The sequence below is a fragment of the Bos javanicus genome, chromosome 1, assembly GCF_032452875.1.
Source record: "Bos javanicus breed banteng chromosome 1, ARS-OSU_banteng_1.0, whole genome shotgun sequence".
In the NCBI taxonomy this organism is placed as follows: domain Eukaryota; kingdom Metazoa; phylum Chordata; class Mammalia; order Artiodactyla; family Bovidae; genus Bos; species Bos javanicus.
The window spans coordinates 112,019,088-112,031,780 of NC_083868.1; the positions used below are offsets into that span (position 1 = coordinate 112,019,088).

Below are 12,693 nucleotides of genomic sequence, written 5' to 3' on the forward strand. Positions count from 1 at the left end.
AGTTATTTTTTACTTATATTTACCCTGCCTAAATTGTTCAAGAAACTGGAGTTTCTTGATTAAAATTCTGATTCTCATTCTTGATTAAACCCATTCTTTGGTCCTGCAGCATTGACAGGATAAATAATTAATGTGATTAGTCTGCAGGCACCTCTTCTGCTAGGATCACCTGGACATGTGACATGCATGGCCATTCTGGCCTCAGTTTCCTTATCTGTAAAGTGAGGGTATTAGACTCATTGACTGCTTTGGCTCCCTTCTTCATATTTTGAATGGTCTTAAAATACATGTTTCTCCCTCCGCCTGTAGGAATTAGTACTACTTTCCTGCTGTCATTGGAATGTGCACCCTAATTTTTTTCCAGAGTAGGGGTAAATTTGTGCTGCTTGAGCTATAATCCTCACCCAGGGTACTGTTGAAGCAGGGTGGAAATATTCAACCCATGAAAGGGTGTTGACAGTGCAAAGGTCTAAGCCGATGAGCCATGATGTTTTCATCAATATTCACAGCATGCAGGTAAATCCAACTGAGATTCATAAGTGAACAAAACATAAACATAACAATTAACTTTGTATGCTTTTTTTTGTTGGTTTGGTTCTTAACTCCTTTACATTTGATAAAAAACCAAATAATGAATGCTTTCTGGTGCAAGCCACAGAACCATACATACTAACAGTGCCTCAGACAATACAGAATATTCATTTTCTCATGAACAAGAGACCTGAGGTAGAGTTAATTCAGTGGGTCAGTAATGTCATTAGAAGAGATCTAGGTTCTGCCATTCTCAGCATTTTGGCTTGGTTCATTAACTGGCTACGCTTTGGCCAAAGAGAACTGCAACAGCTCCAAACAGAGAAACGCTGCCCAGAGGGAGCAAAGTTTCTTCTCATAAACCTCCCCCTCCTTTTTTTTTAGGAGTAAAGAAGAACTTCCCAGGAGTTTCACAGAAGACTACCTCTCATCATTGGCCAGAAATGCTATTGTGGGCCCATTTCTAAACCAACTCTGACAAGAGAAATTAACGTAATTGGACTTTGATCTCAGGACCCTTTTTGTATTTTTAGAACCTGAAGACTCCAAAGAGTTCTATGTGGGCTCCATCTACTGATATTTGTCATATTAGAAATTAAATCGGAGAATTAAAAAAGCTCATTAAAAATTATAATAAACTATTACATATAAACATTTTTATGGAAAGTAACTTTTTCAAAGCAAAACAAATTAGTAAGAAGGGAGGTATTGCTTTACTCTTCTGCAAGTCTTTAAGCTTTTCTACATGTAAGATTGTATCATCTGTAAACACATAATTTTACTTCTTCCCTTCTGATTTGGATGCCTTTTATTTCTTTTTCTTGCCTAGTTGCCCTGGCTAGAACTTCCAGTACTTTGTTGAGCAGAAGTGGTGAAGGCAGGCATTCTTGTCTCATTCCTAATCTTACAGGAAAAGCTTTCAGTCTCTAACTATTGCGTATAATATTTGCTGTGTTTTTTTCATATGTAACTTTTATTATGTTTGGATAGTTTTCTTCTATTCCTATTTTGTTGAGTGTTTTTATCATGAAAGTGTATTGAATTTTGTCTAATGCTTTTTCTGCATCAACTGAGACGATTGTGGTTTTTCTCTTCATTATGTTGATGCAGTGTATTACATTGATCAATCTCATGTGTTGAATCATCCTTGTATTCAGGAATAAATCCCACTTGGTCATGGTGTATAATCCTATTAATATGCTGGTGAATTGTATTTGCTAGTATAGCTGACCCTTGAACAGTGTAGGAGTTGGGGTGCAGACCTCTTGAGCAGCTGAAAATCTGAGTATAACTTTATAGTTGGCCCTCTGTATTGAGGTTCTGTATCTGTGGATTCAACCAGCTGCAGTGCATGTAGTACTGTAGTACTTATTTATTGAAAAAAATCCACATATAAGTGAAACCACACAGTTCACACCCATGGTGTTCAAGGGTGAACTGTATTTTGTTGAGTGTTTTCCACCAGTGTAAATAAGAGATAATGGTCTGTAGTTTTCCTGTAGTGTCTTTCTCTGCCTTTGGTATCAGGGTAATGCTGTCCTCATAGAATGAGGTAGAAAGTATTTCCTCCACTTTAATTTTTGGGGAAAAATTTGACAGTTTGGTGTTTGTTGTTCTTTAAATATGTGGTAGAATTAACCACATATTTAACCATCAAGTCTAGAGATTTCCTTTGTTGAGAGATTTTTGACTACTGATTCCATCTCCTTACTAGTTATAGATTTATTCAGATTTTTCCATTTCTTTGTGATTTAGTCTTGGTAGTTTTTATATTTCTAGGAATTTGTCCATTTCATCTAGCTTATCCAATTTTTTGGTGTACAATTGTTTACAGTGGTATCTTATAGTCCTTTATGTTTCTGTAGAATCAGTAGTAATGTCCCCACTTTCATTTCTGATTTTAGTACCGAGTCTTTTTTTTTTTCTCTTTGTCTGTCTAACTAAAGGTTTGTTGATTTTTAGTAATCTTTTTGAAAAAAATACTTTTGATTTCACTGATTTTTTTTCCTCAGTTGTTTTTCCACTTCATATCTGTTCTTGTCTTTCTTATTTTCTTCTTTCTGCTATCGTTTTAAATCTATTGAGACTTCATTGGTGGCCTAAAATGTAATCTATCCTGACAATGTCCCATATGCCCTTGAGAAGAATGTATATCCTATACTGTTGGGAAGAGTGTCTATATATGTCTGTTAGAGCTAGTTGATTTATTGTGTTGTTTAAATTCATTTCCTTAGTTCTGTCTGGTTGTTCTATCCATTATTGTGAGTGTAGTCTCCAAGTATTATTGTAAAACTTTCTCTCTTCAATTTTCTCCGTTTTTGCTTTATATATTTTGATGGTCTGTCATTAGATACATGCATGTTTATAATTGTTGTATCTTGTTGTATTGAGACTTCTGTTAATACATAATGACAGTCTCTTACAGCCTGTTTTGATTTAAAGTCTATTGTTTGATGTTAGTAGAGCCACCCCTGCTCTCTTTTGGTTACGATTTGCTTCGAATATCTTTTCTCATCCTTTCATTTTCAACCTGTTTGTGTCTTTGGATCACAAGTGAGTTTCTTGTAGACAGCATATAGTTTAGTCAGGAATTTTAATCTATCCTGCCCATCTGTCTTTTGGGGAGTTTAATTGATTTACATGGAAATAATTATTGATAAGGATTAATATGTTATTGTGCTATTTGTTTTCTTTATGCCTTATATCTTTTTTTGGTCTCTTATTTCTTGACTAATAAGAGACCATCCTCTTTTTATGTGTTTTTTTTTTCTTTTTTGATTGCAAAATAAATTCCTTCATTGTTTCTTTTTATGTAAATTCTATAGCTGTCTTCTTTGTGGTTATCTTGAGGATTACATTTAATGTTCTAAAGTTAAAATACTCTAGCTTAAATTTATACTACTTTAGATGAGTAGGTTTTTGAATCTGATTTGTTTGTTCATGTTTACTAGCAGTAGAAAGTTTTCATATTTGAGTTCATTGACAGCTGAAGAATTGTATCTTTTGAAAATATGCTATCTGGAAAGTGAGCATGCTCTAGAATCACACAGAGGAACCATTTTATAAGAAATATAGAATAGTTGCTGTTTATGTCAGTGAGGAAAGAAAAAGAAACAGGAAGTTAATGAATAATGAAGAGGAAGCTAGTGTCACAAATAGGGAAATTTATGTTGAGTCAGGGAGCCATTCTCATAGAGATTTGTCAGAATTTGATAGGGGTTTAGATAATGTCTTACTATCAGGGTTTAGATAATGTCTTACTATCAGAATGACATCCCTGATTAGATGTACATTTAATTATATTAATTGGGGAGAACAGAGCTGAGATGTTCATTATTATTACATTTCAATTAGACCTGAAAATTTCAACTGTGAATGAATAATGAGAATAATGAGTCTTAAATGATTGCATGAATAAAATGCATCCAGTGTAAAGTGAAATTCAGGTGATTTCTACAGTATGGCCATGTTGAATGGAGGTAGATGTGGTACCTCTGTCTATCAGCAGCAACACAGTGTTGTGGTTAACGACTGAGACTGGTGCTGCCCTGTCTGGGGTCCAGCTCCAAGGTTGCCATGTACTGTGTAACTAGGGGAGTTACTTAAACTCTTTTGCTTCAGAGTCTTGAACACGTTGATGATGGTGCCCCCCCTGTCTCACTGTGTGACCATCAAATGAGTTGGTTATACACAAAGTACTTTGAATGTTCTCTGGCTCATAGTAAGCATTTTATAAATAGTAGCTGCTGCTGTTATTGCTAGAGAGGGATAAGGATTGGCAGACTTTTTGCTTTACCTGGTCAGATAGATTGACATCTAAAAATGCAGTGTCCACAGCATACAAAGATGATGATGCCTAGCTACTTAGCCTCACCATGTTCCTCCATCACATCCTCCATCACATCATTCTCCTCTGTGATTCCTCCACCTTACCTCTTGACGCCACTAGGGAAATTATTACCTCTAGAAGACTCCAGGCAGTCCTTTATGGATGTTGTCAACTGAAGCCTTACACCTTCCCTATAAATTTGGAGTTTTGCTTGTCGGGCAAATCTGGCCCTCCCTTCTGGTTACATGGCCTCCTGAGCTAAGAATGGGTTTTCTATGGCTGAAAAAAAAAATCAAAAGGAGAATAAAATTTTTTGACACATGAAGTTTTATAAAATTCAGAGTTCAACATCCTTAAATTTTATTGAAACACAACCATGCCAGTTCATTTATGTATTGCCTGTGGTAGCAGAGTTGGGTGTTTGCAACTGAGACCAAATAGCCTGTAAAACCTAAAACATATACTATGAGGCCCTCTTCAGGGCCCTGTTTGCCTACCCCTGAACTAAATAATACTGTTCAATGCTTTACATTCTCCTAAAGTTTTTTCATTAAAAAATACTAGGCCAGAACTTTTCATTCAGTTTTTACTCTCCTAGTTTTTCTTTGTAAAATTGCTATTTCTTTTCTTAAATTTATCGTGTATTAGCTAGGAATAATTAATTCAGGGCTTTCTTGGGCACTCTTGTATTAATTTTGAAGAACAACTTCGGGGTATCAGAATACTTTTACCTGCAGTTATATCTTATATTATACCATGGGTACCGTTACTGAGAGAATGGTGTTTCTTTAATAGAATCTTAGAGTTGGAAGGGGCTTCAAGGTCATCTAGTTGTGCTCGCTGACATTATAGACGAAGAAATGGAAACCCCAAGAGGTAATATAAGTCACCCACTGTCGTAGGCCAGGTCAGAATGAAGTCAGAACTAGTGTGTATTACTTGTCTGAGTCTACTTCTGTTTCTGTCTTACCAACCCTAGATCCCTTAAATCAACAGTCCAGGCCAGCTCATGCGTTGACACTGAAGGCCTTGCAGACACAGGCTCATCCAAAGCCTGTTTGTTTCTGCAGAATATTCATGCTTAGGGTTTGTTTATCCCTGCTTCTTCCCTGGAGAAGTCTTTAAGGTGCTTTGGTAAAGAAGTTTAGCATCAAAGGATGAAAATACTGCTGTCTTTGGACTAATTTAATCATTTCTTTGAATTCTGACCAAATATTTTATGGGGCACAGAGCAGTGTTCATGGTCAAAAGAAATAAAGCTCATGCAATGGGCACTATAGGCCCAGAAAACAGAAACAACAAGATTCAGGTTCTAACTAGTAATTGGTCCAAATGTTTTACTCTTGATTCTTCAGTTATTTTTCCCCCTGGGTCCTATGTCACCCTTTAACTTCCAGGTATCATATATAATGAGGTCCTACCTGAACTCTATGAGAAATAATTGAATTTGAAAGAACCGACCTGGTTATTCTCAAATGTTATAAAGGGAACAAGATGTGAAACAGATATTTACGGTTGAAAAATCACTTCTGATTAACTTTAGGAGAAATAAGACTATCATATTTTATTTTCTTTCTAAGGTATAATCTCCTATAATCATAATTTGAATTACCTAAAAATATAAATGTTCTGAGTTACTACTAAGAGGTCAGTTAATATTTGGACTTAAATGAAAATCTCTCTGTCCGAGGTCACCTGCTTGATGAATATTTTTCATTGACCTCTTCCTTTGACCTACTCCCACCTTCATTCTTTTCCTCTTCTTTATTCTTTGAATTTTAAAGCTGATTTTGGTTTTCTTTTCTTTCTTCTTTTTTTAAAAAAGATTTTTTGACGTAGATCTTTTTTTTTTTTATGTTGTTGTCGTTCAATAGCTAATTCATGTCTGACTATTTGCATCCATAAACTGCAGCATATCAGGCTTCCCTGTCCTTCACTATCTCCCTGAGTTTGCTCAAACTCATGTCCATTGAGTCAGTGATGCCATCCAACCATCATATCCTTTGTCACCCCTTTCTCCTTTTGCCATCAGTCTTTCCCAGTGTCAGGGTCTTTTCCAGTGAGTCAGTTCTTCACATAAGGTGGTCAAAGTATGGGAGCTTCAGCATCAGTCCTTCCAATGAATATTCAGGACTGATCTCCTTTAGGATGGACTGGTTGGATCTCCTTGCAGTCCAAGGGACTTCAAATGTCTTCCCCAGCACCACAGTTGAAAAGCATCCATTCTTTGGTGCTCAGCTTTCTTTATAGTCCAACTCTCACATCCATACATGACTACTGGAAAAACCACAGTGGACCATTTTTAAAGTCTTTATTAAAGTTGTTAAAATATTTCTTCTGTTGCTTATGTTCTGTTTTTTCGGCCACAAGGCATGTGGGATCCCAGCTCCCTCCTGCTGCTGCTAAGTCACGTCAGTTGTGTCCGACCCTGTGCGACCCCATAGACAGCAGCCCACCGGGCTCCCCCATCCCTGGGATTCTCCAGGCAAGAACAATGGAGTGGGTTGCCATTTCCTTCTCCAGTGAATGAAAGTGAAAAGTGAAAGTGAAGTTGCTCAGTCGTGTCCGACTCTTCGCGACCCCATGGGCTGCAGCCTACCAGGCTCCTCCGTCCATGGGATTTCCCAGGCAAGAGTACTGGAGTGGGTTGCCATTGCCTTCTCCGCCCAGCTCCCTGACCAGGCATCAAACCTGCACCCCCTGCTCAGTAAATCTTTAATCCAATTAAATTCCCTCCCTGTTATTTGACCTGAGGCCAAACTGTGGTGGAGGTAATGAAGATAATGGTGATCTCCAAAAGGTACCATGCAGTCACTGCTGCATTCAGTGCCCCTAACCCTGCAGCAGGCCACGGCTGACCCATGCCTCCACCGGAGACTCCTAGATACTCACGGGCAAGTCTGGGTCAGTCTCTTGTGGGGTCACTGCTCCTTTCTCCTGGGTCCTGGTGCACACAAGGTTTTGTTTGTGCCCTCCAAGAGTCTGTTTCCCCAGTCCTGTGTAAGTTCTGGTTGCGCTATGGTGGGGTTGATGGCGACCTCCTCCAAGAGGGCATATGCCATACCCAGGTCTACTGCACCCAGAGCCCCTGCCCCTGCAGCAGTCCACTGCTGACCCGTACCTCTCCAGGATATACTCAGACACAATTCTGTCTCAGTCTCTGTGTGTTCTCTGGGTCCTGGTGTGCCCAAGGTTTGTTTGAGCCCTCTAAGCATCTCTGGTGGGTGTGGGGTTTGATTCTAACTGGGATTTTGCCCCTCCTTCCATCTTGCTGGGGCTTCTCCTTAGAGATATAGGGTTGACCAAAAAGTTCATTTGGATTTTTCCATAAGATGCTACAGAAAAACCTGACCAAACTTTTCTGGCCAACCCAATATATAAGCTTCCCGGGTGATATGATTTGACCCTCATTTCCCAGTGAAGGGAATCACCTCCATGTGTCCTCCTCTCACCATTCTCAGTGTTATTGTCACTATTAGTAACTCACTAAGAGCCTGTGGATTGTGGGGTCTCCTCAAAAGAATTTCTTCTCAAGTTCGGTGTTAATGATCAACCTCCTTGTGCATATTCTGTGAAAGTAGTTTTTATTTTGATGACCGTGTAAGTGGCAAGTGTTTCCTTGACCTTTCTGCAAGTGGGTGAAGCAGACCTTTGAGGAAGCTGATAAGAATGGCGATGGCTTATTGAACATTGAAGAGATACACCAACTGATGCACAAACTAAATGTCAATCTGCCCCGAAGAAAAGTCAGACAAATGTTTCAGGTATGTTTTCACAACGGGATTGACCTTACGTAAAATACACTTTGGAGGGTAATGGTATACTGAGATATTTCAAAAGGCTATTTTGTCTTGGTGGAAGCTAATATTACCTGCTGTATATCGTTTTGTTTTTCTTTGAAGACAGAGGCATTTTATTTCATCAGAGAAAACTTCCCAAACTTAACATGCATCCACAATTTCACTTCCTAAAATGTGTTGTTGTTGCCATTTTCAGAGTGATTATAAGCACTTTACTTGACAGTTAAATAATGGGGTAAATAGGATGAAGTCCCTTGGAGAGGATAAGATCTCATCTTTCAACCTCATGGTCTGTAATGAGGATCAGAATAAAGACTAAGTAGTGTGAAAAAATAGCACTTGTGAAACTCCTCAAGAGCCCTCTATTTTGTTTCAGAGGAGTTGAGGATTTTAGAATCCCCAAGATTTAGAAGTGCTGTATCACTCCTGCCATTTAGGGAGCTCTCCAGAAGTTCACGCCACTCCTTCTTGGTATTAGATGAGATGTTCTTTCCCTGTTTGAAAGTCCTGGAGGAAAATTCTTGGACCCAAATTTATCCTGTGTCCCCCGCTCAGATTGTACTCAGCCTTCCATCTAAGATGCTGAAGTGAGTTCTATTAAGATTGGCGCAAAGACAGTGTTCAATTATTAGTAATTCCTAGAACATTAATTTTGGAAAGGCTTTTATTTGAAGATAAGTCATACATGTAATTCATGTGTTGTAGTAATTTGCTAAGTGAGTAGGTAGTTCATATTTTTTATGTGTAAAATTAAGTAAGAGGGTTATATTTTATGGTTAATGCGTTTTGCTCCCTTTGTTTTCTGACCTCCTGTTATCAGAGGTGGTAAGGGCGGAAACGACATGAGGGCTGAGTTGCAATGGTGAATGGAAGATGGAGGCTGGCTTTGATCTGTGACCTCTTACAGTTACACATCCTGTGGTTCTGTCCTCGGAAGCTGGAGATAGTTTGCACTGTGGGAACTTGGTCCCATTGCAATGAAGAGAAAGGAAAGAAGAGGAAGGAATGAGACACACTATGAAAGGAACTAGAGATGGAGAAGGGGACTTTGGAGGTGAACTGAGTTGTCACAGAGTGAACTGTCTGTAAACCGCATGGAAAGGTTTGCCATGTTCCTGGCACTCCCTGTGACACCTAACTTTTGTTCTGTTGTGAGCCCATGTCCCATCTGTTCCTTTTCATAGATGTTCATCATACTGGAGAGAGAGCCCTGATTAAATCAGAGAGGGCACACTTATAGAGGGGAGCAAAGTCTATATCTACAAAAATAATGGTCTGGGAGTACTTTTTGGAAGTAAGAGAAGTAACATTTAATTTTGACTTATTTTTACTTCTGGATTTTTAACCCTCTTCAGATACCTTTTGTCTCTAATGCACAAGTATTTTGAGAATAAACCATGAAACGTTTATGTTAAAAGTCTTGTGAGTTCAAAGTTAATACTTCAGAGAAGTTTTTTTCCCAAAAAACTTTAAAATTCTTATTTTTTGTATTGGGGTATAGCCAATTAACAATATTGTGGTAGTTTCAGGTGATCAGCGAAGGGACTCAGCCATACATATACATGTATCCACTTTCCCCCAAACTCTCCTCCCATCCAAGCTGGCATATAATATTGACTAGAGTTCCATGTGCTATGCAGTAGGTTCTTGCTTGTTATCCATTTCAAATATAGTGGTGTGTACATGACTTTCCCAAAGTCCCTAACTATCCCTTCCCCCTAGCAACCATAAGTTCATTTTCTAAATCTATGATTCTCTTTGTTTTGTAAGTTCATTTGTATCATTTCTTTTTAGATTCCACATATAAGGGACATCATATGATATTTTCCTTCTCTGTCTGACCTCATTTAGTATGACACTCTCTAGATCCATCCATGCTACTGCAAATGGCATTATTTCATTCTTTTTAATGGCTGAGTAATATTCCATTGTATATATGTACCACATCTTCTTTATTCAGTCCTGTTGATGGACTTTAGTTGATGGACTTGATAGTCCTGTTCAGTCCTTTATTCAGGTTGCTTCTATGTCTTAGCTATTTTAAACAGTGTTGCAATGAATGTTGGGGTACATGTATCCTTTTAGATCATGTTTTTCTCTGGATATATGCCCAGGAGTGGGATTGCAAGGTCATATGGTAGCTCAATTTTTAATTTTGTAAGGAATCTCGATACTGCTCTCCATAGCAGCTGCACCAATTTACATTCCCACCTACGGTGTAGGAAGGTTCCCTTCTACTTTGGAGGTGTTTTAAGAAAGCATTAAGATCTCTTTTTGTGACTTTGTATTTAAAGATTGAAAGACTTCTCAAGCAAGGAGTGACTAGAGAAGTAGCTGGGCTTCTAGTGTAAACATAGATTATTTCTACCATAGATTTTGCATGTAGCTCAGGATGTAGTAATGGGAACAAGGACCTTAGCATTGTTTTTTTTTTTTTTTTTTTTTAAGCATTGTTTTAATGAGCACATTCTCTTCTTTCTTTCTTTCTTTTTTTTTTTTAAACTGAATTACTGGTAAAGACATTAAATGCTTCCTGGAATTTTCTTTGTCTTCTTGTTGCAGTGCAAGATTCAACTGATTTTTAAAAAGTAATCTGTTAGGGTATGGATAGCTTCTTTTGAAGTCTTTGAGGCTGTTGCTTAAAACCTCAGAGTGGTACTGTTCTTAATGGTTTAGGTATTTCCAAAGAAATCTTGAAAAATGTATCATCTCTCTACCCAGGGTTATATATTTTGAAAAAAGCTACAGCAGAAATATGAACATTAGACATACTTTCTTAGGATGCAAAGACTACAGCCAAGAGCCTTAAACACCAAAATTGTTGGTATTCTATAGATCACTCTATCACTGCTTTTAAAATGACAGAAGGAAACAGCAATCAGCCTCAAAAAGAAACTCTGTGTGATGTAAATATCGGTCTAAGTGTTTGTTCATAGTTGATGCAAAGTTAGCAGAGTTTAAAAAGATATATTTTTATACACACTTTGACTTTCAAAGCTATGTTTAAAACCACATACCAGCTGACTATATGTCACAAAATCTATGTATTTCAAAATGTCATTCATCCCCTTTCAGTTTTTGTTTGGTTTTACAACTGTGTTCACTTAGAATAGAGAACATATAAATGGATTGGTTACTCATTATATATTCTCAGCAGTTTTATGGTTTTATGACAAATTCAGCCAGTCAGATGGCAGGTACGTGGTAAAAGATCCTTGTTCAATAATTACTAGGAGCAAATAATTTCAACTAGAGATAAGTGCAAATGGATTTTTCAGGCAGGGAGGTACCAATGATGCTGCTGGCTATAAGAGCAATAAGCTATCTACGTAGAATTAAGAGATTCTTTTATAGGTAAAAGTTACATTTGATTGAATCACAGTTTAGAAGCTGATAAGAGACTAGTATTTTTGTCATATATTGAATGTATTTTCTCTTTTGCTTATGATTAGCCTTCTCCAAGGTTTCTTTTATTAGTTTTGTCAAAAGACCAGCTTTTGGCTTAATTGCTCACCTTTGATGTTATATCTTCTCGTTTTCTATTGTTTAGCTTTCTTCTTTTGTTTATAATTTATTTCCTTCTATTTTCCTTAGCTTAACTTTTTAATAGCTTTTGGAGTTGAATTGTTAGCTCATCTGGTTTTAATTTGCCTTGCTTTCTAATAAGTTGAAAACTTCAAGTTCCCCTCTAACTACTGCCTTAATGTCATCACACAAGTCTTAATACATGGTGTATGTGTTTCCTTCTGTTTAATTTCCTATTTAGAAATGGTTGTTTCCAGACAAGGTTTTTTAAGCTTTCTTTGTTGCTTTATAAATTTACTGTGGTCAGAGAAATTAGTTTTTATAAAGTTGATTCTTTATAATTTGAAACATTATTGTGGCCTAATGTATAGTCAAGTTTTAAATTGATCCATGTGTTCTTGAAAAGAACATGTTTACCATTTGCAAAATGGGCATTAGCTTTTTATTGTAAATATTATTTCCCACTGCTGAATTTCCTATTTCAAACTCTTACTGCTTTATTTTTTTCTATGCCTCTTTCAGGAAGCTGATACAGATGAGAATCAGGGAACTCTGACTTTTGAAGAATTCTGTGTGTTTTACAAAATGATGTCTTTGAGACGAGACCTTTATCTGTTGCTTTTGAGCTACAGTGACAAGAAAGATCATCTAACTGTGGAAGAACTGGCTCAGTTTTTGAAGGTGGAACAAAAGGTATCATTAGATTGTTGAACTGAATGTTTACTTAAAAATACTTGTGAAAGATACATGGGTTTCTCTTAGGGCTGGGTGTAGGTATATTTTAAATTTAAGTTAGAAGGGTAAATATCACAATTGCAAAAAAATCTTATCTATGAGATTTTAAAAATGTGTTCCCAGCAGCTTTAGAGAAATTGAATTAGTAAATTGAACACATACATAATTTTTAACCTTAAATATGCATATTTTTCCACAAAGTGGTGACTGCTGTCTCGTGTGTTTCCTTTTAGGTACTATAGTAATATTTTCTTTATGTTAGTAATATAGCTA

The 12,693-nt window shown here is 37.1% G+C and overlaps 1 protein-coding gene across 1 annotated transcript in view; it reads left to right on the top strand.

Annotated features, from left to right (window-relative positions):
• Positions 1 to 12,693, top strand: part of PLCH1 (phospholipase C eta 1) — a 253,512-nt gene that overhangs the window by 145,794 nt on the left and 95,025 nt on the right. Inside the window, exons 5-6 of the mRNA XM_061418010.1 lie at positions 7,994 to 8,124; positions 12,208 to 12,378. Coding sequence (XP_061273994.1) covers positions 7,994 to 8,124; positions 12,208 to 12,378 — 302 coding nt within the window. The remainder of the gene's footprint in view (positions 1 to 7,993; positions 8,125 to 12,207; positions 12,379 to 12,693) is intronic.